The sequence below is a fragment of the Mercenaria mercenaria genome, chromosome 2 (assembly GCF_021730395.1).
Source record: "Mercenaria mercenaria strain notata chromosome 2, MADL_Memer_1, whole genome shotgun sequence".
In the NCBI taxonomy this organism is placed as follows: Eukaryota; Metazoa; Mollusca; class Bivalvia; order Venerida; family Veneridae; genus Mercenaria; species Mercenaria mercenaria.
The window spans coordinates 11,587,318-11,615,021 of NC_069362.1; the positions used below are offsets into that span (position 1 = coordinate 11,587,318).

Here is a 27,704-nt window from a genome sequence, read left to right on the forward strand (position 1 = left end):
TATTCGACAACCTGACATAACATGGAAAATAACAAATATGAAATATCAATTAAAAAGAACTTATAGTGATATGAGTTATGTCAGGTCTTATATTTAGGGCTAAAGTTATAAGAATCTATTCATTTGCTATAGGTCCTACGGGACGTAATCGCTGCGTGGAATTGCCTCAGTAACGTGAGAAGAAACAAATGACCACTTTCTACGAGTTGTATACCTAAAGAGCGTACATGCTATATATTCTTTTTTTTTTTGGCTATTTCTATACTAAATTCATTTTAGAAACATTCTGGCGAATGCTGAAAGATATATTGTAAAAAGTGCTCTGTCACCATTTTGTTTAAAGGGCGGGGGCGTAGATGTAAGCGATTTTGTTTAAACACACGTTTTCAACTGTATTTCAGGTTATATTAAGATAGTGGACCCGTAACGGTAATGTTTAACACATGTATTAATTGATACAGTCCTGAAGTTAACATTGTTTCGCACTGTGTTGCATTTTTAAACGACTTTTACCGTGTCGTTGTTGTTTGATTGTTTTTTTATTTGTTAATCTTGTATAAATTATGTTCTTTCCTCCAGCTGAAACAGAGACAAATTTCAAAGTGATAGCCATTGCGCAAAACGAATGCAGAGAAGTCATTTTACCTCATATTTTTTTTAAATGAAACCTCAAAGTATTGCGTAACAATTATAAAACACAAAATAAAATTGTCGATAACAATTTGTCTTGGGAGCCTCGAGTATGAGAATTTAATCGGACAGAAATTAAGCTACAACTCTTAAGAATTATAGCCTTGCTCTCTGCATTCAAAAAGAACCATAGGGCAGAAGTAAAACCTACCTACATTTCTTCCAAACTTTGTAAACTAAAGAATAAATGCAAAATCAAGAACTTTTACAAAATGTAACAAAGTATTTTCAAAGATGTCTAATCATTCACCCTTCAGGTTATATTCATTTAAACAGCATGAAATGGTTAATCAAATGAAACATTTCCGCTTTTGTACGACAAATCAATGATAATAAGTATTGATAACAAGAAATATCTTTAAAAAAGATGGTCGGCGTGATGTAATTGAAGCACAAGTTATATATGGGCAGAAACCTGTATTTTAAATCTTTTGGCAATGTTGAAAGGGGCTTCTGTGAAGTTTTGTATAAATGAGGACAGTAGTTCTGAAGAAGATTGTGTTTAGAAATTGTGGAGGGACACGACGGACACCAAACAATCACAAAAGCTCACTTTGGTGCTTAAAAGATGGTAACAGTAAGCAAACAATATTGAAATACGTTCTATACTTTATTTCTGGAATTGTTGGAAGCAACATGAACCCTTACCCTACTTCAGCTTATTATCAAATTTGTCTATCATTCATAATATGTACAGTACTGTTTTCACTGGAAAGATTAATTTAAAATTTAGAGTCTAAAATTTAACAGTATCGGACATGTTGTTGCAGGTTAGTAATGATTTGCACTGGTTAGAAATTGTTGAAAGGAAACTTAACTAAACAGAAATAACTTAACAAGAAAACTTAACAAAACAGAAATATGTCCGGATGAGCCGATGAATATTTGGTTACGCACACCTGTTCAAGTGGTACGCATACAACCCGATGGTGCTGTACTTATAGAGGTTATAGATGACGAACGCGTTGTCATTTCACTCAGTGTCACACATGACTCAGAGTGAAGCATTTTTATCCTCTTCTCCAATCAGCGCGACTAAATCTGTCATTATGGCTGAAAATACCGAGAATACCTTACCAAGCAATCCGATTGGTACATTATTCAGGCGGCATGAGGTCATACGAGGTCATAAAATCGTGCTTAATACGGCACGCCGAAAAAAACCCCCAATTTATCTTACTTGAAAAAAGGAATATAATGAACAAAGTTTGATCCTAGTGGGGCTTGAACCTACGCCTTCCTGAAAAATTAGTTAAAGTAGCCTTATGGTAGGAATGGAATATTCTTCAAAAAAAGGAGGTACACTATTCCGGTCCGTCAATTTTCCTAATCATTGTGTTAGGGAAGGAACAGGACTAGACCATAATCATTAACAGTCCGGTTTGTAGCGGGTTTCCCTCATACCGACAAGAAAACCACCCCATCTGATCAGTGTTCATACATTCATACATGATGTGTTTGTGTGTGTGTGTGTGTGTGTGCGTGTGTTTGTGTGTGTGTGTTGGGGGGGGGGGGGGGGGTGGCTTTGCATATCGAAGTATAGATGTTGTGCTTGTTACCTTTATACCTTTATACTTTATCTGATATTATGACCCTCAATGTTTATTATTGCTTCATTATAAACATATATAATCGGTTATGGCACGCCTAATAAAAAAGTGAACCCAGGTTCATGATAAAAAAACTAGAATCAACAATCGATAAAGCAGGTTTTTCGACCGTAAAACCAAGTTTTTTGAATACTTACCCATATTTTCGAGCGAATCATAAGATAACGGGCGTTGACCATAGTTTACGCCCGTGAACCCAGGTTTATAACTAGATTTTTTTTTTCAACTGAATTATGAATTTCGGTCGTTAATCTAAGTTCACGAGTGCGAACCTATGTTTACGGGCGTAATCCAGGGTTCACGAGTGTAAACCATAGTTTACGAACGTGAACATATGTTAACGATCGAGAACTTAAGTTTACGACCGTGAAAATGGGTTTACGACCGTAAACATACGTTCATGCTCGTGAACATAGGATTACGACATCATAGTTTTGTCCGAGAAACCAATTTTACTGAACGTAAACAAAGGTTCACGTTCGTAATCTATGGTTCATCTCGTAAACCCAAGTTCATGGTCGTAAACATAGGTTCACGCCCGTAAACAATGGTTCGCGGCAATCCAATAATCCAATAATTACATTCTTGGTCGAAAAAACTAGGATTATCAAATACTAACATATATTTTCGGGCGAAAACATAGGACAACAGGCGTAAACCATAGTTTACGCTCTTGAACCCATGTTTACGTTCGATAAACTTGGTTTCTCGATTGAACTTTAACTTGGGTTTACAAACGTGGGCCTATGTATACGATTGTGAACTATGGTTTACGACGTTATCCTTTGTTTTCTCTCGAAAGAATAGGTTTACATGCTTTTAAGTTTGAAAAACCTAGTTTATCCATCGTTAATCCTAGTTTTTCGACTGTGAACCTGGGTTCATGTAATTATTGGACGATTTCCGTACATGTCACGTCTGTAAAGTATGGTTCAAGATCATAGACCTAGGCTCATGTTCGTATACAGGGGTTCAAGATTCGTAAACGCAGGTTCACATCCGAAATTCATGGTTGATTTTTTAATCCTAATATATCGACCGTAAACCATAATTTACATTTGATAAACTACGTTTCTCGAATAAACTATGAATTTCGTTCATTATCCTATGTGGTTTGATTGGATTACGTTCTCGGAACCTGACTTTTTTGTAAGATATTAAATTTTATCGTTTCAGATTTCCAAGTGAGCATTATGTGACGTTTGTCTCACTAATTATGTTATCCCCAATGAAGCAAACACAATGTATTTTTTTCACCATCTGTAGTCTGTAATATCCTTCACAAGTTAATCAAGATGGTTCATCACATCAATACCCTATGCTCGCCTTAGTTTGATATGGAAAACCCATAATATCTAAGAGTTTGCAAACATCTTTCCCGCACAGATTTCATCCAGTGTTTTGTGGTAGCCAGCCTTTCTGTACTTTCAGTACTTTGATTTTCTTTATGGCAGTGAATAGATTTTTGTACAGTACTGACCGCCTTTTCATAGACATTTAAAAATACGTGCAAGCATCTGATGTTATAACTTAACATATATGTTTTAAATATGCTTAAGCACATTATTATGTCTTCCTTTTTAGATGCTTTATCGTTGTTCATCTCTGTTTTATATAATATTATACTTGTCGGAAAATAGCTCATGAGCTAATGTTAACTTGTTATATTGTATCCGACGTGAAATAAAGCTTCTTGTATCTTGTATCTTAACGTATATAACTTGTTTGCTATAAGTATACATGCACTGGACAATAGAATAGTATTTACCAAAATATATCAATCAAATGAAATAAAACAATCGCAGAATGCGTCCGTATCCGGATTTTAAAACACTCATTGAGGGGACAATGCCAATTTTTGCAATTTTCACTAAATCAGTGGGTTATAACTCTGGAAAAACTTATCTAAACTGGCTGGTTATCAAACTTGACCTTGAGATTAACATTCTATATACGTAGATATGAAATAATAAATACTCAAGTGATTGAGGGAGCATAGATAATTTTCTAAATTTGAAATAAATTCAAGGGCCATAGCTTTTGGGGTAATCTGTTTACCGCGATACATGTAGGCTAAATACAGAACAACCTTGCAAGCAGCATAAATTACGAATTCCAAATATATTTTTGAATTCGTTTATATACACTGTAACATGAAATGTCGTGTAACATAACATTATTACAAGGTAAACTTTTTATAAAAGCCAGTCAGCGGTCCGTGTGTCATGCTCTAAATAACTGACACTGAAAGATTTAAGAAGTAAATAATACTGTTATATTGTCTAGCAGTTACACAAAGAATAAACAACTTTCAGTTAGAGTCTCTTTGGGTTTATATATTGCAATATGATGAAATTCCTTTCGGCATCTCAACACGACTCAGCTTGCCAACAATTTACAATTACAAATGAGCCGTGCTCATAGAGATAAACCAACATAGTGCGTTTGCGCATCCGCGCAGCCTGGTCAGGATCCATTCTGTTCGCTACTGGAATTAAAGAAACTGTTAGCGGACAGCATGGATCCTGACCAAACTGCGCGGATGCGCAGACTGGTCTTGATCCATGCTGGTTGCAAACGCACTGTGTTGGTTTTCTCATGGCGCGGCTAAAATGTTTCCATACAGAAAGCAAGGTAAAAAGTATCCATTGGGATTCGATGGCTTCGGAACTATCGTAATACGGTCCCGTCGAGACAGGTCGGAATAAGGTATTTAAGAGCTACACATTTGCGAGTTTGTTGTTCCAGACACTTTTCTGTGATAGATATAGACTAAAGTAGTCCTTCGTGGAACAGTTAACCTTGTTGTCAACTGCAGACAGCTGAACCAAAGATGCACCTGTCCAAATATATCGGCAGTTTTCAAGCCACAAAGGATGGAACCATGTGTAGTTTTATTATATAAATGATGAAAACAGTTTACATAAACGTTCTGGAACAATGAACTGTAAAATCTTGATCTGATCAAACATTCAATGAGACTTTTAAACTCCGACCTCCCGTTTCCCAAAGGCGGTTATCTTAACCGCTAGGTCACTGTGCACGATAAAAGTGCGTATTATAAATATCATTTCACTGAAACGGTGAGTTTACAAGTTTATTCGCACTAGGAGACATTTTACTGGAACATGTATCGAACGATGGAATCTAAACTATTGACTAGACCCCAACTCCAACATGCTTCACCTACAAGGTGACGTTATTTTCTTATTGTATAAACTGTTTGCGATTTCAATGTTGAGAAAATTTTCTTTCATCATTAAAACTTGCTACAGGAGAGGTAATACTGTGTAAAATAGCATACAGATATAGAGAAAAACAGGTTTCTGTCTTTTGAGAAAGGGTACATAATGGGGGGTTCGCGAGGCAATTAGACGCTAATTAGCGTTCTTGTTTTCGCCCCACGAATTATTTTTTTGCGATCTAGGTATTGCCAACGAGAGCATCGGGTTGGCTTGCTTTTGCATTGAAATCCAGGTTGATCGTCCTTAAAAGCGGTCTTAGTTGATTAATTAGCGTAGTCCTGGATCGTTCACCTTTACCATTATAGCCTGGTTGGCCAGTGTATGGACTGACACGTGACTGATACGTATCCAAGTACACACGTGTCTGTTCTTTAAAATTATCCGAAATTTAGCGTCGTTATCGACTTGTGTTCTTTTCAGAAAAAAAAAAGCGTCATAAGGCTAAAATGATCAGACATCTTTCTGTTATTTCGGTGCAGGAGAGTCAATGACAGTATACAGGACAGACTATATTACATAGCACCGCGTATGAAAATATCACCACGTAAACGTTTTTGATTACGTCAACGCCACCTACAAAAGCGCTTAACAAAGAAATATCAAAAACCAAAGTATTGTTTTAACGGTGCCTTCACTTTAACGGATGTCCAAATATTTCTTACAGGTGATCAAATTACTGCATACCCAAGATGAAAGTTTCATGAGCGGAAGTCATGCTTCAAGCAGCGTTGTAAAAAAACTATTGCTATCAGTATTTATATATGATAAATATACATACTAGAAAAATCTTCCTAGAACAAAGTCGCTCATAATTAAATGATGCGTTTTTTTAATTTCTGTAGTATGTACATTTTCTTACATAAGCAGCTTGTTTCATTGTTCTTATATAATTATGATATTTGAATGCAGATTTCTCAAAAATTACAATGCAAAGTTTGGTTCTTTATTTGAAATTTAGGCCAAACAGTCGAATGAAATAATTAGACATGTAAAACTATTCAAGCAATAAGGACACATGCACATGTTTAATCTAACAGCATACATATCAATGTATAAAAAAGGTTGCACATAACTTTATCACAAAAGGTATTTTAACCTCTTCCAAAAAGCTCAAAAATATAGCAACTGATAGACATGTAATAATGACCTTTAAAATGCTGAAATGTCTTATGTTTACATTTTTGCCCAGATTAACATAATTCTTAATTGAAAAGAAAGTAGCGGAAAATGCAGTTTTGCCGATCGCCAAGTAAATGACTAACATTTCGTAGTACACAACTTTAAATATAGACTGAAACTTTCAATCACGAATTAAATTTTAACTATTGCCGAAAGACATTCTTCAAGCCAAAGCCTACTTTGAAAAAAATAGGCAATTCTTCCTTATCAGTCACGTTTTCAATAAGTAAAAACCTCGACTTTGCTCTTGGGAAAGTGTTCAAAGTTATCTTACTGGTTGTACACGTGACTTAGCAGCTTAGAACACACGTGACTATATTTGAAAATTTATGTAAGACTTGAACAAGTCTGCATAAATATAACACCTCAACTGCCAAAAGTCAATAGAAAGACCTGTTTCGAACAGACGAATATGTGAGTAGAGTATCTGATTTTTTTTTAATTTAATAAATAGAGGATATTACATGAGTGTCTTTTCATATTGAATTTATTAAATGAGTTGAATAAAATGATAAAATGCGAGTTTATCAATTTTATTCAACGAGTTTAATAAATTCAATATGGAAAGTCACAAATGTAATATTCCTTTATCACATGTTAGTCTTTCCTGTCGAAACATCAAAAATTCGACTTTCTTTTACTATATAAATAAGTCAATTTTATCAACGTTTCCAATACTATAAACGACGTCGACGTCAAAGCTTTATTACACTAGTGTATTATCGTTTTTATTTAATGGCTTTATTTCACTCCCGCGACGTCAAACATGTGATAAGTTATTGTAATAATAGTTCGTTCGTCGTAATAATACTTTCTTATTGTTTAAGAATATCCATTTGAAATATTTTAACTTTAATTTTCTTCTGCTGAAGTAATCAAAATGACATATTAAATTATTTTCCAAGGTCTTGTCTATTCAGAAACTATGACATTAAGCATCGTCATTCTCTACACTTCCTGTGTATGTAATTGCTAAACTTATGAAATCATAATTGTTGTCTTAGATTTCTAAATGCTAAATTTTTGGTTTGCCTTTTCAAAGATAGCTTGGTGAAAAATTGTATCAAAATATTTATGACTTATTTTAGCAAATTATTCTACAAACTAGTTGACGGTTTTAGCTCATGTTATATCAAAGACCGGTTCAAGTGAGGAATAGAGACGCAGTTTTATTACCCTTGTGGGACTTTTCTTATCACGTTGGCTTCGTTTGTCTTTGCATTGTTTTTTGTTTGTTTTTGTTTTTCCTGTTTGTTGTCATTATCACTGATTTCATTTTATCTTCTGATTTATTTTTGTCCTCTCATATCGGTTCTGTATCTATTGAAATAAACTGACAAAAGACGCTAACCTTGTACCGATAATTTTCAAGTCACCTATAATATAGTTTTAATATACCAGCGAAATAACATTTGATTTTAGATTGAAAGATAAATTTTCTGAACTTCGCAATATGCTGCATATGTCTTGGCACCAGTCAGCTCACTGAGGGACTCCCACATGCGTCAGAAGAGGTCTACGGTACTAATGAGGAGCCGGCCTTCTGTCATAAATTAGACTGTCCAAGATTTACAGTAATTGAGACATTTAAGGTAGTTGCCTCCCTTTCAAAATGTATCCTTTAATTGTAACATCGCTTTTATGAATTTGCTTTGTCTTACATTTCTCTTCCTAGTTGAAACGACCTAATTAAGCTCAGTTTCTAAAGAACATTTAATTATGTCAACAGTCATCATCATAGGAAGATTTTTTGAATCAGTATATAGTCCCCAACCCGGGAAGACCATTAGATAAACATGTCGAAAAAGTATTTAGCGCGGTATTGATTTTGTAATGAACCTCATTTATTTTATTTTAGACATATGAACTTCGAAAGTATGCACCATCAATGTGGGTTTCTACACAAATAAAGAAAATGGATTTTACTGAACAGGACAGGAAGGAGCTATTTGACAAACTGTTTTACTATATATCTGGAAACAACACTGAACGCAAGTATTTTGTATTCACCATATTTATTCTCAACAAACAGTAAAACATGGTGTATGTTTCCAGTCATCGTAGTGCTTGGTATATAAAACACATCAAACACAACAAATTACATGTAATCCCACGTACTTTCGTACGGAACATGATTTAATGTTATCTTACTTCATACTGACTCAATGCAACTAATAACTATAAATTGCATAAGTATTCACATGAAATAAATTCTTCAAGTATTTTCAAATATAACCATTTCAGATATGAAATACAACATTGAATATAATACTAGTTAATGCATTCTTTACAGATATGAAAATACCAATGACAGCCCCGGTTGTGGAGACAGTTTTACATGGTCAAGGTCCAGATTGTGAAAGCACGTTCACTTTTCAGTTTATGATACCGTTTGACCTGCAGAAATCACCCCCACAGCCAACTGCTCAAGATATTAACATTACTACCATGCCAGAGATGAGCGTTTACGTCAGGTAAGAATGTGACTTTGATCCAATACAGTAATAAAAATCACCCTGTCTCCGCAAATCTGACATTGTTGGTTCGTCTCACGTCGTCGTGACAGGTCTTGATCGAAACTGTGTCTGGTTGTTTCGTCAACCAAACAAAAACAAAAACATGAAAACTCTCAATGAATTTTAATATTACAGCGCATAATTTTCATTTAGGTAACCAAAGAGAGAAGTGTTAACGGAAAAACGTCGTATCAGTTTTTATAGAAAATTACAACGGACATTACAGTACCAAAACAAAATAATGGCACTGCGTTACTGAACTATGTATATGTAGTTATTATGCTTTCTCTTAAGCTTCACTTTACGTAGAAAGCAACAAAACTGTTTGTTGAGTTGCGGCCGTGGAAGTCACAAGTTATCGTTTTTACTTTCAGGGTTTTCGGTGGATATTTGAATGGCACAGACATACAGAACAATATTATAAAGCTTTCGGAAGACATCAACGACTCCAGCAAATATATAGCAAACCCCTACTATTCCGCCGGATATGACAATCCTTTCCAGATTCTTAACAGACATAACGAGGTCTGGCTCCGTGCCAGTTGATATGCCCAAGGACTCAGCTATAGTCTAATGTTTTTTTATAAGGAGCCGGTTAAAGAGTTTTCATGTATAGACTTTACTTTTTATTTTTATATTGAAATAAACTGATAACATTTGACAAAAATGTTTGAATTTGTTTGCCAAAAACCATGGTAATAGACCTTTCGTATTGCACCTAAATAACCCTCCAGCAAGCAGTACATGTACATAACATAACAGGCCATCATCGGATCGAAATTGTTTACAAAATTGCAAACTTATATCGGTCCGATATAATTTCCAACACATGCCGTTTAAACGTCAATGCCTGATTTCGGCTGAATGTTGGACCTATCTCCAAAGCAGATGTCAATTTGCCTACATTGGTCCAAAACACCAGTGTTTGCTCGTTGATTTCTACAAAAGTTGTATTAAATGCGTGTCGATTGCTCTGCTTTCACTGGCTCTACACTACAACTTTTGTGCCTTGTTGATTATCCAAAAGCACTGACAATTACATTTTACCTGTTATCAATGTTAATAACAACATACGTTACTCAATTTTGCTAAAGTTTAGAAAAGTCTACAAAAGAAGTATACTTTTGGAGCAGGTGTAGAAATTGAGTAAAATAAAATTTAAAAAAGATCAGAAAACATTTTATACTAAAGAATCTACTTGTAGGGGAACATATAAAGTCAACACATTTGTAAATACGAGATTTAAAATCATTATATACTTATACTTCTCTGAAATAAATCTTTTTGAAAGAAAAAATGTATCATCATGTTTTGTGATGTATCTTTCTTTGTTTTCTTTTTTCTAGAATAATTTTTTTAAAAATCTAACATCTACATGAAAGTTAATAACAAAGAAAGCAATCACACTCTTCAAGTACAAACAATTGTATGACAAATTGTACAAAAGCCAATGTTTCCCATCGCTTGATCTTCGTATCAGATCTCACAATGTTCAAATTAACATTATTCTGCTAAGGAAAAGGAACTGTGTACATGCAAACCCAAAATGTTCAAAATGCATTTATTAATTCTGCAGGGCAACAGTCATGCAGCTCCAGATAGATTATCTTCATTCCCTAAGGAAACACCCTCTTGACTTGCAAATCAATCAGTCTCGAGCTCCGGAGAAGTGAGTGACTCTGAAGATTTTATTTATTTCGTTCTTTGATTTAAGCAAACATTTGACAAAATGACCATTGTGAGTAATGACAAAATTACCCATTTCATCCGTAGTTGCTATTTACTTTGCTAACATTTACAAGAAGTCCAATCGGGTCATATATTCCTTTCCAGTTGTTAGATTAATATCTTTCACAGTAAACTCTGTCTCCCCTACTATGAGACATGACTCACCCACCCAGTAATCAGGCCAGCCTTCCGGCGGTGGATATTTTATAATGTTTCCTATCAGATTACACCCATGCTCCTCTGTGCAGTACTCCGGACACTTTTTTGTAGAGCGATAAACGGCGGTATATCTCTCTTTGTGTTTCAGTTCTTGAGAAATGGCTGTATTATCTCCCTTATGTTTAAATGTTTGTCCGTACTCCAACAGCTGACCTTTCTCTATCAACTTTACAAATACCTTACAACACCAAACTTTTCCATCTTGTATGTACCTGAGATAGTTTGGATGCTTCCCGTCTACGAATGGGCACATAACACTGAATCCGTATGTATATCTTGACCTACGCTGTATGATATGATTCGGATTCCATCCCATCATGACTGCTCCATTTAACACCGCCAATCTAGAATTTACTGAAAAGATAACTCTTAAATCGTTGAACTCAGTCTCAACTCGTTCCTTTAGATATGGCGATTCACTGTAACCTCCTACTAGAAGTATTGTTTGTATGTTACTTTCTCGGCAATTCTCTAATACCTTTCTTATTTTCTCTGTAATACTATTCACAGATGGTGTAAAAAACTGTTCCATGACTTCTCTGTAAATGACGAATTCATCGTAAGAAGGAGAGTACCCTACTTTATCAGCATACACTGAATTTCTTATTATGCGATGGAAAGTTTTTCCTGTTCTAGTTTTTATGAGATCTATGAGTGCAGTGTCAGTTCGCAATGTAATTGCATCTTTGTCCAATGTAAAATGCTTTTTCTTCACCTGAAATTCATTCATAAATCTAACATGGACAGACGGGTATTCAGATGAAAATTCGGTCCACACAATTTCCCCAATCAGATCACCCATAAATTTTTCAAATTCTTTATCAACACTGCTACCACCTACAGGTTTTCCGGTTGCTCGATATATTTCTATAAGTTTGTCATCTGCTACTGTTTCATGCACACAGATATCTGTTGTTCCACCTCCCAAGTCAGCTATGATGTACTTGAACCCAACAGGAACTGTGTCAGCCATAAGCCGATCTTTACAATACAAAGCGGCGGCTTCCGGCTCTAGGACAAATTTCAATTGATCATTAGGGATGCCTGCAGCAATAGATGCCTCCCGCATAAACTGCTTTGCAGAATCCGACGATATTGCAGGAATAGTTATGACCCATAGGGTGTCGTCTTTCTTGTATCCGATCGTTGATTTCTTAATAATAAATTCAGCAAGTTCTTTCATATTTTTTATTGCCAAATAAAATACTCTCAATGCTCTGACCTTTCTGCCTGAACTGTCTCTTATCATCATATTGCGATTAATTTTGTTTTGTGCGTATATTGACATTTTAAAGTTTTTTATGTAGAAGTAACGTTTTCTCTCAGTAGGTGGTAGTTCAAAATATTTTCTCTGAGCCTCATACCCAAAAGAATTGAACGTTTCATTAGGATTAAGTAGTAGAACTGTAGGAACTTTGTCTTCCTCAAAAAACCAACCATGATTTGCTGTATGTATCTCATTTGCATGCTTCTTGAAAGAATATGCAATTCCAGAATTAACTGTGCCAAAATCTATTGCTATCACAACCGAGGGTTTGTTATCATCATTTTTTTGCCCTTTTTCCCCTCCTACTTGGAGATCTTCAAGCATTCTTCGTGTGTTTCTTAGATTTCGTTGAAATTTGGGTTTTGCACCCTGAGCCATAATGTTTTCCAAGTGCTAGAGATTATCTGAAATTTGAAAACCATTTTCCAGTGTCAGCATTCCAGCTACTCTGTACTGATAAAATGTTAGAAAATGTATTAATCCTATTGATAATTTGAAGTATTATTACAAATATATCATTGTTAAAATGAAATTCTTCTTTGAAATAGTTGTATTTGATAGTGTTCTTTCAAATTGTTTGAAACGATAGTCTTTTTCTAATGCTTAATATAATGGTGTGCTATAAGTCAGGTCTAATATGCCCTTACATTTTAACGCTATATACGTCTCTCGAAAGTGAAAAATATATAATATTATATAGTATGTTATATACATAATATTATGTTACATAATATATTACCACATATTATAACTCGACCTCCGTACATTTCTTAACTTTATTCCTGAATTAGTTTTTATAACATTGATGTTTACGAAATGTCAAAAGATATTTAGTAAAACAAGAATCCGAAATAAGCATGTTTAAAAAAATATGAGTACTAAAAGCTCTAAAACAGATGCCTTAAATATCAAATTAATGTCATGATATGCCAAGTGCTTTGTTTCTTATCGAGATTTTTTATAGTGAGCTTTTGCATGGTCTTCAAATTAATGTCAAAAGAGTATTAAGATTTCCTTACCTTAAAATTGTGATGTTTGTCCAAACATCACAACTGTGCGGTTCATTTCAATATCATGAAAATATATGTTTGTATCAAAGCACAGCCTTGGTTACAATATTCAATCATGCTCTATCTATTAGTTGCTAAATAATGTTTACTAGGTCATGATAAACTTGAATCAATACCAAAGATTTAGTTTAGACTATTGAAATAACATGGTATAAAATGGTATCATGTTACTCAAGTCATTGAATCTTGAATTGAACTCTTCAATTTATCAATTGTTTATCTGATTCGAATGGTTTGAATGGTTATACGTCTTCTATTATGTCATTAAATCATATATCTTTTATAAAGCTGGCTCCTTTAAGGTGATACTGCATGTTCGAAACTATTTAGTTTTGTTTGTTTTGGGCTGAACGACGTTTTTCAACGGTATTTCAGTTATGTACCGGCGGGCAGTTAACCTAACCGGTGTTCCTGGATTCTGTACCAGTGCAAACCTGTTCTCCGCAAGTAACTTCCACACATGAAACAGAGATTGAGGACGAATGTCTTTTTATTAAATCTTCACAAAGAACATACGCTCCGCCTGGGGACCGAACTCGCGGACCAGAGATCCGTAGAAATGTGCTCTCGTAGATCTGCGCCCTCCCTATTGAGCTAAGCGGGCGTGCACTGTTTTCTACAACGTATATTAAAGTTAATCTCAGGGCCGTAGGAAAAAGCCCCCCCCCCCCCTCCCCAATGATTTGACAGATAATGGTAATTATTTTTGGCAATTTTTTGACAGCGAGTCAATTTTAGCTGATTTTCATAATGATGTGTGCCTCCCCTCGCCAATGTGAAAATGCTTCCTACAGTTCTGAACCTTAATTTTAAGATATCAAGCTAATTTAAACCATGTCGAGACTTTTGAGCAAATGAAAAAGATGGGGTATTGTGCTTGATTTTGGCTAGAGTGATTTCAAAAATCATACCTTAAACAAGATTTAATAATTCATGATTTGGATGACTATTGTGCTTAGCCTAGTATAAATAAATTCAAGTGTGTTATGAATACAATGTGTCCAGCTATTGAACAAAACAGCCACGTTTATTTTTAGCGACAAGCAAACACTTAAATCATTAAAACAATAGCTTGAAATAATATTTTATAATATCAGATAGGACTAGTCTATTGTTGAAAAATCTTTATCCAAACCCCCATTGACTACCGTGTTTTGAAGATCCGTATATTTAAAAACTGAGATAAATATATGTATATACAGAGGGTATTTGTTTGTTTTAGTGTAAGGTCGAAATATATTTTATAGAGTGAAAACTAAAATGCAATATTGTCACGAGTGGCGCAGCCACGAGTGAAAATGTAAATTATGGTGTTTACGAGTGAAATATATTTCTATCTTACACTGAAACAAACAAATTTTCTATTTATTTAATGCATTTTAATGGTTTTAACAAAATTATATTCCGTTTGCCCGCGCAGCGTCGCGTGCATCGCATCATGACGTGATAATGTCGTGAGGTCAGGATATTTTTGCAGAAAAGCTATAAATAGTTCTCCTAAAGTCGCGCAATATTTCCGCTAAAGAACTCGTGCATATTTCCCGATACAAAGCTAATAACTTATAAATCTCCGAATGTTTACATTTTTGCGCGACATTTCATTATTCACAGAAGATAGTGCCTTCGTGGACTCTTTCATTTTCTAGGTTATGATTTCAATCTATAAATTGCATAACCTAAATTCTCAAGCAGATATTTTACTTGAACTGATCACTTTTTTATATGATCACAAGATCATCCTTTATACTGAAAAGTTTATACATTAATGAATCTGTGCTTTTCTAAATTCTATGCCAAAACCTAATTATGTTTATGTTTTTCAAAACAAATAGGGGAGCTTTTCCAAGCTCGCTATGAACGACTAGGTTGGAAGTTTATTAACACCTAAAACAAATTTCAGTTCTTTCAATGTCAGGAAAACTTTATGAAAACCCCATACTTGAAAAAGAACGATTTTTTTCTGATTTACTCATATGCAAAATATCGAGCAATGAGTTTAATACAAATACCGCTTTAGACAAAGATTTCTGAGATTAAACAATTGAATCATTAGCTGACAAAGTGACACCTAAGAATGTGAACTTTGTCACAACTAGATGCCCACAGGCAATATGTCAAGCCCGCTAGCTGTCAAAAGGACTGGGAGTTGTACATGACACTCCTTGTCTCATTAAGGCGAACATTTATGCCAAATAAAAAAGAGATTGCAAAAAGTTACAATATAAGTTATTTAAAGTAACAGCAAAGGAACGTTAATCTAAAAAAAAAATAATAATAAGAAAAAAATTCGAAAGTCCACACAAAAATCCGCACCAATTGAGATAGGTCAAAATACACCTCAAAACTGGATGTAACATGCATGTTGTACTACAGAAAAGTGGTCTTGATTTTTCCCTACGACCGGTAATAAAAAAGTTACAAATATAAGCTATTTATAGTAACAACAAAGGAAAGTAATTCTAGGATCTTGCGCATGACACTCCGTCGCATGATGATGAACAATTGTGTCAAGTTACATCAAAATCCCTCTATGCATTAAAAAGAAATGCTCCAGACAAAGTCATTCTTGTATCTGAGTTTTGACCTCTAAGTGTGACCTTGACCTTAGACCTAGGGACCTGGTTCTTGCGCATGACACTCCGTCTTATGGTGGTGAACATTTGTGCCAAGTTACATCAAAATCCCTCCATGCATGAAGAAGAAATGCTCCGGACAAAGTTGTCATTCTTGTATCCTTTGACCTCTAAGTGTGACCTTGACCTTAGACCTAGGGATCTGGTTCTTGCGCATAACACTCCGTCTTATGATGGTGAACAATTGTGCCAAGTTACATCAAAATCCCTCAATGCATGAAGAAGAAATGCTCCGGACAAAGTCATTTTTGAATTTGACCTTTGACCTTGACCTTTAAGATAGGAACCTGTAGTTTGCGTATGACACTCCGTCTCACTGAGGTTAACATTCATACCAAATATGAACAAGATTGTTCCATGCATGTCAAAGTTATGGTCCGGACAAACAAATCCGGACACACACCGAACAGACATCTGGACAACTATGTCTTCGCTTCGGCAAGCGGGCTCGACAAAAATGAACTTAATTAACTATAAAAAATCAACATCTTCTTGTCTGTTTCCCTTTTTACACAGCATTACAACAGACATATAACTCCAGGTTGTACAATAATGGTTCAAGTTATACAGTCTATTTTGCAAACCTTCCTTTGAATATGAAAACAAGACAGTGTCATCTTCAAACATTAGTAAGCATAATGTCAAATTCAGTTACTGCTTACTTTTACTTCTTTTTTCCTTTACTGACTTCTAAATTACTACTGTTTAATAAATCCTTCGTATTGACTTGATTCGATCATTTTCTAAAAACACATTTAATGTTCTTTTTCATGTCATAACCTTTATATGCTTTTAAGTAGTTTTTATCAACAAATGAATTTCAAATTTGTAACTATGACTATGACGTGATATCAAAGCGCTAAAAGCACAGAAAGGTTGAAACCTTTCGATTTATAATCTGAAGAAAAACATGTTGTTCTGGTAAGAACTTAGTTCAATAACATTAAACTTGCACAGGGCGCCTTTTAATATTTGGACGTTCAACATGTCCCTGTGTCAAGTTTAATCGAATGACAGCCATTTACATAGCAAAAATTTCAACGTTATTTTATTTAAGAAATAATATATCTCATCCAGTGATTTGTCGTTGAATAAATCATTGTTTGGAGTTCAGATGCGAAGGAATTATATCACGAGGGCGCAGCCCGAGTGATATAATAATACGCATCTGAACGACAAACAATGATTTATTCAAGAGCAAATCACTAAATGAGATATATTATTTCGATTCTAACACGTTACCAAGGATTTTTAAGTACATCCTTGACGACATTCATTAAAAATTTGCCCGTTTTCAATCGGTTTCTTTTCCAGCGCGCCGCTATGCCGTTTGACACCATGACGTAATAATTGTGACGTCAGAACAGTGATTTGTTGTATAATAATTCACTGTTTTCTGCCTTCTTTGTTTAATAGGAAAATGAGTCGGATCGTGTTAGAATGAAGTGTAATGATAAAAAACTCTCAAACACGTGATATATTGGTTCACCGTAATTTAAACTGCGCCACAAATTACTTCCCCGGCACATTACACAGACGATTTTAGCGTAATTTAATTAAATATCATGAACAATACAACACTGAAAAAACATTTAGAATCAATTATACATGCTTTGACGTAAACAAATACGTTTTACCTACGGCACTAGTAAAATAATCTGCGATTATTATTTAACGCACTTGTACCACCGAATGCATGTAGACTAGCCTTTTAAACTGCTTTTATATGAATTTATAACTAACTGAAATTAATTTTAATATAACAACCAATAAATGCTGGTACACCTATAGATTATAATCATATTCACATAACATAGACAATACCTTAGTAAAGGGCCGCATTTTAAAATAAAATCCGACCATTAGAATATTTTTCGTCTAAAATCATTCTTTATAATAAAGAAAATTTGACAGTTTCGTGTTGTGTTGCAAAAGTGAATGGATGTAAATTTCAAACTGAGGACAGGTCTTCGCTAATTTCAGTAAGACAGTGTGTTCAGTGGATGTGAAAACATAGGTTTCTTTGTCCGTTGTTGGTATTTACCTATCACTTTTTAGTCACTTCCACCGTGAACTTGTAAAACATTCCGCAAAATATTTTGCGGAAAGCTCTACCGGAAAATTTCAATGACAGCTTCGATAAAACGTCAGACTATATGAAATGTCAAAATCGTAAAATATTGAAATCCGACGTATATTTATAGAACTAGTAAGAAGTGTGTATGTAACCTTCACTTTCACAGGAGCTGGTATTTAAGGCATGAATGTCGTTATTCGCCGGATATGCCTTGGTCTACTCAAGTTTAGTCCATATTTAATTTAATAAATACAACCTATACAATACTAAGTTAGCGTTTCCAAATCATGTTTATTCAACAATAACTACGTTGTGCACATAAATGCGTTCCCCTTCTTTTCAAACTGCGCTTATCATTCAAGAAAGATAAAACAAACAAAAGTGTCATTGTGGCCCTACCGCTCACCAGGGTATCAAACGCTATTCTCCAAGTAATCAGATCTCCAATAGTTGAAATAAAATATTATTCATGTTTGCTGTGTGTCAAGTTTTTTTCTATAGTTGTATGTTGAAGCATATTTCCAAGAACTGCTAAATTGTGGTGATAAATTAGTAAATAAAAAGAATTATCAAGCGTAAATTAGAAGGATATAAAAATAATATCGTTAAATCAGACGGCTACAGGCAATGCACATCCTACAGTACCAGAATGCACTTACTGCAGGCACAACACCCAGAAAAGTTCAACTCCAAGAATTTAACACCTCAAAAGTTAAACTCCAAGATCATTCTCCAAGTAATTAGATCACCAAGATTTTAAATTTGCTCACCTCGCATGACTATCATTATTTGTTATGTTTCAAGTTTTTTGTATAACTGCTAAATTGTGAGGCTTAATAGATAAATTAAACGAGAATTATGATTTGTTCTAGCAGGATTGGCATATAAGTGAGAACTGTTCTAGAAAGATTCAGAATTCAAAAGCTACACATGTATACCATCTTGGATGTACCTCTGCATGAAGGTCTTCGGATTACAGTATGTTACAGCGTTTCGAACAAATCTACAGTTGGCAGCGGACAATAACAAATAATATACATTCTTGATCTAATCAATACTACTTTCTATGTTCACCAATCTATTGTACATATAATGTTCTTGACAAATCGTTATGTATTAAAAATATGGCTTCTTAATAAGAAGAGCCATAGTGTCGACTTCCACAAATCAAAAACATAATTTTCAGATATAAAGAATAATGTTTTGACAAATAAGGATCATGGGTCCATTCTCTTATTCTTAACATAGTCTTTAAGCTAGAAAATATACTTTTAGAAGTATTTCTATGTAGCTAGGTTCAAAGTATTGAGTAGAATCGAAAAATCTTTTTTTTTCCAAAATTTATCACGATATCACATAAAACACTAACTTTCACAATTCTTGGAGCAAAGGTTGTATAATTTTACACATTTCTGTGAAATCTTCTTGTTTAGCCGACCCTAGAAATAAAATGTGTTCATGTCACGACTTAATCGTGACACCAAAACATTAAAAATGTTGCAACCCCACTTATTTAATTCATGGGCTATTGTCTTTAAACTCCGCAACCTTGTTAAAAAGTTTCTACAAAGGACCGACCCTGCTAAAATAACAGTAGAAGACAGTGGGGTCCACTAAGCTAGAAACTCAATCTATCAAGATCCTGCTGTTTCGACTTCCGTGCAATTTTGAGATAAGAAAGAAAACTATACACATGAAAGTCGTCGGGAGAAGACGCAAATGCCCCCTTGCTATGCTATGATTCAATTTTGCTGAAATGAAATCAATCAGTTTCATTAATCGGGGACACATTTGTAGGCCAACATCGAGAAACTTCACATCATGCAAACACCAACATTTGATTTTCTAAGACAAGATATAATTGAGTCGGGAAGACAATTACAAGTAACATAAGCTCTGATGAGCTTTTTAACCGACTATACATTCTCGTTATGTACTGCTTTGATTCTATTCTTTTGCTTAACAATCTATTTTAAAGACTCTGTAGATTTTAGTCGGTTTTATCATTTATCAAAATGACAACTTTCGTGTAAATTTTTCAGTTCAACAACAATCAAAATACAAATCCGGAACTGATGTAATACTGTTAAAAGTAATAGTCAAGTACCGCTTATATCTAGACATATTCAGGATTTACAAGGAATGTCAATTAATTATCTTGTAAGAAGTAAAATAGGTCTATTTTACATTAAATATTGAGACAAATATGTAATCCCAGACACATAGCTTAGCTTAACTAGCTACGTGGATCAACAGACCTAAAACATAATTTTAATGCGAAATGACGCATTCTCTAACCTTATCGATTTACGTATATATGAAAATATCAACAGACTGTAGAACAATGTTTAGAAAACAGTTTATATCAATAAGAAAATCTGTCGATTAACCTGAAAAAAACGGGCAAAAACCTTACGGCGGATTAATCTGTCTTTCTGTGAAGTCTGATATTTTTGCAAGCTCTAGAATACGGTAATAATAGGTCTCACCGCTTTGCAGTTTCAATCTAAAAATTGTTATTCTATTTGATAGGTACACTTTTATTATGTTGCAACTTCACGGTGATACATCGTACAGCGGATATAGCTAGTTATTGAGCTGTAATAATGGCGTGTTTTGAAAACCTGCATTACCACAGGTAAGATTTAACATTATTTCAACACCTTTAAGATAAACATTATGTAAACGGCGAATTTCATCAAAAATGGAATGATTCCTATGCCTGAAATACATCCACGTGCACAAGGGAGTTTATAAACAGGCTGATGTTCCGTTTGCTCACTGTCGAACCTTTATTTTTTTGCATATTTTAGTAAAGTAGATAATAGACGATTCATCGAAATTCTGAATCGGCAATTCTCTTTAATTTTCTATTGAGTATTCATACGAAAAATCCTGGATATCAGACTATAACAGTTTCTTTGTATTACCCAAATGAATTTGACACGAGTGTACGGGGTATAGACCGTTTTCAGAAATATCCTGTACGGTGTATAGATTAGGAAATTGAGATGTACTGAAGGTTTCATTCAATATGATTACTTAAAGTTAATGCTGCTAACAGAACATTTAACCATACACTTTCTTGGTGCTTTTTAGGATTTGTCTCACTTTTAGACCATTAATTGCAGCTCATGTGGTCGGTTAAAGTAGGTCAGGTGCTATGTTTCTGATAAGTGTATGTCAGCTCCAAACAATATCCAAACCAAACTTGTGAAATGAATCAACAATGCTGATAAATGCAGAAATCATGTTGTTTCCCCAATCAGTCTAAGAGTCTAAAATGTCGTATGTTTTGCAACAGATTTTGCCAGTATATTTCCATTTTGTTTTAAGAATGTCAACAATGCTGTACATATGTGGAGCCAAAACACGAAACTTAAAAAAGATAATGGAACATTATTTTATGAAGCCTCATTTCATTTCTTAAGTATTATTTATATGCTTATTCTTCTTTTTTTATTAATAGTCATTGTCATGTATGTATCTCTGCATAAAATTGTGAAACGTTACACAATGATTTGTCAAAATATGCATGCTGCATTTCTATTCATTATGAAAAATAGATCATAAGAAAATAAAAATGTTTTAGATATCAAATATTTTTTTGAATCATGCATTTAAAATTGTCTTTGTTGTGCACTTTGTAGACATGTTAACATGTAAATATGTGCACGTATTGTCCATCAATGTTGAACAGAATTATGGCTCTTCAGATTGTGCATTATACTTCACATGCCTGTTAATCAGCTTGTGAAGATACCCAATTGAAGTTTAGTGTTTTTTGCAGAAAAGTTTTTTGTTTATTTTGAGGCCCCAGCTGGGTAACCCGGTTTATTTTTCTTTGCATAACATACATGTATATGACATGCAATTTTATATACAATGTCAATGACATATATAGTCAAAAACAAACATGAACTTAACATGTTTCGAATCAAAATCACGTCAGATTCAGTACGAATATTATGCAAAGAGTTTTGGAAGGTAAAAAAACAGGAAGGAAGGAGAAGGAAGTAGAGAAGAAAGAAAAGAGCCATGTCGCTTGGGAGTTCTAACTTTGATTAATGAAAAAGTAGATTAAAAAATGAGGAATAAGGGGTGATCGTTTCCTGGTTTCAGTAGTAAGTACTCAATACTAGTATATGTACAAGAGTTTTAGGGGTTGTAAAGTTTAGTGTAGTCAGCTATTATATTTCATCGAACTTAGACCACTTTTCTTCATTTCTATCTAACTTGTTTTGCATTAATGCGATTTCTTTTTCAATTTTTATCCTAGCTTTCAAGTATTGTACAAAGCAGTCAAACATTGGAATGTTTTTGCTTTACTTAGATTCAAATATAAAATATTTGCATAATATTATTATAAAGTTTTGAACATCATTTTTCTTATTGTTTTGTGTTACACCGAAACATATGTCTTTGATATTCAGTTACGTGTCATTTCCTTTAGTAGTCAATAGATTTTGAATATTGTTCCAAAAGGCTTGTACTTTGGGGCATTCCCATATTATGTGTTCAATTGTTTCTGTATTCATGCAGCAGAAATCACATAGGTTACTGGGGGCCAGCTTACAGATAAATAGATATTTATTTGTGGGCAACAGACGCATTAAAAATTTGTATTGAAAACTGCGTAGATTTGTATCAATGGTAGAAAGGAATGGTACGCTAAAAATATTCTTCCAATTTAGGTTTTCATTTTCAAAAAAAGATTCCCATTTCACAGCAGCAGTTGGTTTTTCATATGGTACATTGGTTGCTTGTAAATTATAAAGATACTGGTTGGGTGTTTTACAAACTTTTAGTTTTTCTATATGAATGTTTGTTTTATTTCCGTCCAGAAAATTTTCAGAGATGCTTTCTATTAATATTTTCGGTATCTTTTTTTGCAGAAAAGTTATGACCTTTGAGTTTGTACTTTTTATTATTTCTGAAATCTGGTTAAAATTCCTAACAACTTTCCTTTGAGGACAATATTCCAATTCATCAATGTCTACCTAGAATAAGCAGCTGTTATGTTGCATTTGTTGGAAAGAATCCTGTTTATTCTAATTAAATCTTGCACAATGACTAGGACATACTAGTATATCACAGACTATCATTCTCATCTAACTCATACATTTTAGAAATTGCAAAACAGCTTTATTCCATGAAAATATTTAAACAAATAACTTTTGGGTAATGAATAAGGCTCTTACTTTGTATCATAGACCTTCCAAAATTCCACCCATAGACCTTCTAAAATTCCATAGGCAATAGAAATAGAACTTTAAATTACTAAATTATAATCAAAATGTTTTACTATCATGTAATAAGTAGTTTGAAACTCTTGACAAGCATGACAGCTCATCAAATACCTTTGTTTTAAAGTAAACTTGCCATTGGGTTTAGTTTAGTTTAGTTTAGTTTAAACATATTTTATTGCTCCTTTTTTATAACATGTGCAATTATATACATGCTTATACAATTAATGATATCAAAAGTAGCAAAAAGGTTGAACCACGAGTTCTAACAACATCAGTAAACGGTTCTCCCCGACAATATTTCACAATACTTGTATAGCAGCTTGACGGTTACATACCAAAAAGGAAGATTATAATAAAAAGACCAATTGTCAATATTGTTTGAAAACAAGACAAAAGAATTTAAGAGAAGGAAAAAAATGTTGTTGAGAGTTCAGCATGCTAAGGCCATCCGGAGTGGGTACAAGTAGTATCGTTTGCCTTATTGCCGACAGACATTGGGGTTTTATACAATATATATATAAGTTAATTTACACATATATATATATTCATTATCTACTTTCAAAGCGTTGAGAGGACTTTATGTATTTCTGAACTTCGCTGAAAATTATTGGAAAGAGTTTCTTTTCCAAACAAAAGAGTATCTAGACTTAATGGATGAAACGTACGTGTCGCGCGAAAAATTTGTATTCTTTGGTGATTATATAATGGACACTTAAAAAAATAATGTTCTGCATCCTCCATACTGTTTCCACAATTACAAGTAGAGTTTATCCTCAAATTATTTCCACAAAGATCAGCATTAAGATTACTTCAACGTTTTCTGATGCGTGCATGATGAACTGCAAGACTTCTTTCTCCATTTAGAAAAAACTTAGGAACAATAGGTAGTTTAAATTTGTTTTTTAAGACGAGATTTAAAGATATTTAAATTATCAGCATTCCTTATAGATTCTTCTAAATTATTCCAAAGGTCTATTGAAGATGGAACAAAGGAATTCGGGAAAATATGTGTTCGACATGAAATCGTCACATAATTGTTATTCGTTTCGAAGAGAGTATGGAGTAGAATTTGCGACATTATTAGGAAATAGATCTGCTACACAGCTTGGCACAATACCACGGTGAACTTTATATACGGTAACTAATTTCTGTATTTTTCTCCTATCTGATAGTGATACCCAACCTATTTCTTTAAGAAGCCTTTCAATTGAAACAGATCTCGTTAGACCAGTCACTACACGGGCAGCTTCGTATTGTAATTTTTCAAGCAATGCCTTATCGTTTTCTGTGCAGCCGTCCCAGACTATTGAACCGTATTCGAGAATTGGTCGCATATAGGAAATGTAAATTTTATTAAGGGTTGTTCTTTTAAGTTAAAATTTCAGAGCTCTCATGGAGCCAAGTACTTTAGAAGCAGATGACATAATATTACATATATGTTCATGCCATCTGCCATCCTCACTAAAGGTAAGGCCAAGATGTTTATGATGTTCAACAAAATTTAGCTGAGTGTTTTCAAAAAAGAGAGACGGACGCTGGTCTTTACTCAAGGAGAAAACATTACTTCAGTTTTTTTTTCGGATTAAAGTTAACCAACCATTGGTGGGACTATTCTTGTAATATGCTTAGATCTCTATTTAAAGTGTTTTCGATAAAATTTAAGTTGTTGGAAGAGACGGCAAAAGAACTATCATCCGCAAAAAGGCGGGTTATACTTAAGAGGTTTCTGCTATATCATTTACGTATACTAGAAAGAATAAAGGGTCAAGGACCGATCCTTGGGGAACTCCAGCTGTGGTATTTTTTGCCTTTGAATATGTTGATTTTACAAAAACTTTTTGATTACGATTAGAGAGGTAGTTTTTAATCCATTGCAAAAGTTTGCCATTAATACCATATTGACGTAATTTGAAAATCAGACCATCGTGCCAAACCCTGGCAAAAGCTTTAGAAATATCACAAAACACCATACATGTAGACTGTCTTTTATCAAAAGCTTGACATATTTGATGATATATATCTATCAACTGGTAAACAGTGGAATGACCGGGTAAAAAGCCGGATTGTTTAGGGTAAATAAGATTATTTAAGAGCAAATGATTATGAACATGTTTAAAAATAATTCTTTCCATTACCTTCCCTACACAACTTATCAAGGAAATATGTCTGTAATTAACTGGACTATTTTTACATTTTTTAAATAATGGCATAACAACTGCTGATTTCCAAGTATCAGGATAAATTGTTTCTACTAATTTAAAAGATCTATTAAATAAGATACATAGGGACACACATACAGTTATAGTTTCTTTTCTTTAAGCATTCTGTGAGTAATGTCATCTGGTCCGCTTGCTTTATTTGTCATTAATGAGGAGAGAATATCCTTGTATTACTAGATTTTCTAAAGTTACATTGCTTTTTTGAACGAAATTTGGCAGAGTAGATTGTGAATCATCAGTGGTTGAGATTGGGGTAAAATAGTCGTTCAAACAGTTTGCCTTTTCTAAATCAGTAAAATAAAAGGATTTAGTTATCATTTTCCGTAGAGAGCGGAGGAATATATTCACGACCTTTTTTCCCCTTTAATAATAGTTTATCCGTTTTCCAGTATTGTTTAGGATTATTGGAACTTAAGTGAGCAATCGTTATTATAAAACATTTCCTTCGCATGCTTTTTTAAATTACTAACTTTGTTTCTTACCCGTTTGAAGGTTGGCCAATCAGATGGCTTATTAGAAATTAAACCTTTATTTTTTAGCCGATCTGTTTGACGAGACATATGACGAATTGCCAAGTCATAGCCGATCGTTGGGCCTTACAGTAACAATACATAGAGGATATTACATGAGTGTCTTTTCATATTGAATTTATAAAACGAGTTGAATAAAATGATAAAATGCGAGGCTCTGTCGAGCATTTTATCAATTTTATTCAACGAGTTTAATAAATTCAATGTGGAAAGCCACAAATGTAATATTCTTTTTATCACATGTTAGCCTTTCTTGTCGAAACATAAAAAAATCTACTTTCTTTTACTATAATAAGAAAATTGTTTGTTTGCTTTAGGTTTAGCGCTGTTTTCTGTTAACCCAACCAGTGTTCCTCTACAAGTAACTTTCAACTTCACCACATAAAATCGGAGTTGGAGGACGAATGATTTCGGACAGATACCTCCTACCAAATTGTCATGTCCTACCCAGGGATCGAAAATGCGATTCATAGAACTGTGCTAAGCGGATGGGGTAAAAGAAAGAAACACAGAAAACTGTTGTTGTGATGGAAACTCGCTGTAACTCATCAGCGGTTAAACATGTATAATTCTATGTTGTAATTATCTATATGAGCGATTCAAGAATCGTAACTTTGTACGTAGGACCGACGGCTCAAACTTGCTAGTCCTGGTTTCGTATTTACGAGATACTAGGATTTGTACAAGTATATGTGTATGTGTAAGATTTTATTTTTATTTTAATAAGCGTCTGAGATGTCAAAATTCAGAAATTAACAATCTTTAAACAATTTAGCACATCACTAATCAGAATTTTATACAGCTACGCTTATGCACTAATGTAACTTTAGGATAGTATTCAAAGCGAAAACTCTTATATGAGCCGTGCCATTGGAAAACCAACTTAGTGCATTTGCGACCAGCATAGATTCGGACCAGCCTGCGCATCCGCGCAATCTGGTCAAGATCCATGCTGATCGCTAAGGTTTTCTTTAATTACAATAAGCTTTGAAAGCAAACAGCACGGATCCTGACCAGACTGCGCGGATGCGCAGGCTGGTCTGGATCCCCATGCTGGTCGCAAACGCACTAGGTTGGTTTTCCCATAGCGCGGTTCATATCATGATTGTCCTGGAACTCATATCTAAAATAGTGCCCTTTGCTATAAAATTTCAAAATACTCTGACTAGTAAAACCAAGTTCCGCCGTCAAAATATGTGAACATTTGTGTGGAGCGGATAATTTACCGGACAAGCCCATGGAAATTAATCTTATTGTCATATGCTACTATGCTGGAGAAGTAAGAAACGAAATAGTAAAAATGTATGACATTGGGGTTAGCGTGCGTGCGTGTGTGCTTATGGAAAGTTAGGGATAATATCAAGAAAAACAAGAAACAATTAAGCTGTACTCTTGTGGAGGGCAAACTTAAAAATATATGAATCCTCATCTATGATATTTTACAATAATTATGCTTTAACTTTTTGTTTCAA

General features: G+C 34.1%; 2 protein-coding genes across 2 annotated transcripts; one reads left to right on the forward strand and one right to left on the reverse strand.

Moving 5' to 3' along the window:
* Positions 1–8,151: 8,151 nt before the first annotated feature.
* On the forward strand, positions 8,152–9,786 carry LOC123563180 (heme-binding protein 2-like; the record flags this gene model as incomplete). Its single annotated transcript, XM_045355821.2, has 4 exons — positions 8,152–8,316; positions 8,583–8,715; positions 9,018–9,198; positions 9,615–9,786. Coding segments are annotated over 4 exons (651 nt in total), but the record flags the coding sequence as incomplete, so codon positions are not given.
* A 1,249-nt stretch (positions 9,787–11,035) lies between these two features.
* Positions 11,036–12,439, reverse strand: LOC123563179 (heat shock 70 kDa protein 12A-like). The gene has a single exon (XM_045355819.2). It carries the CDS (start codon positions 12,437–12,439, stop codon positions 11,036–11,038), a length of 1,404 nt encoding a protein of 467 aa, XP_045211754.2.
* Between the last annotated feature and the right edge of the window lie 15,265 nt (positions 12,440–27,704).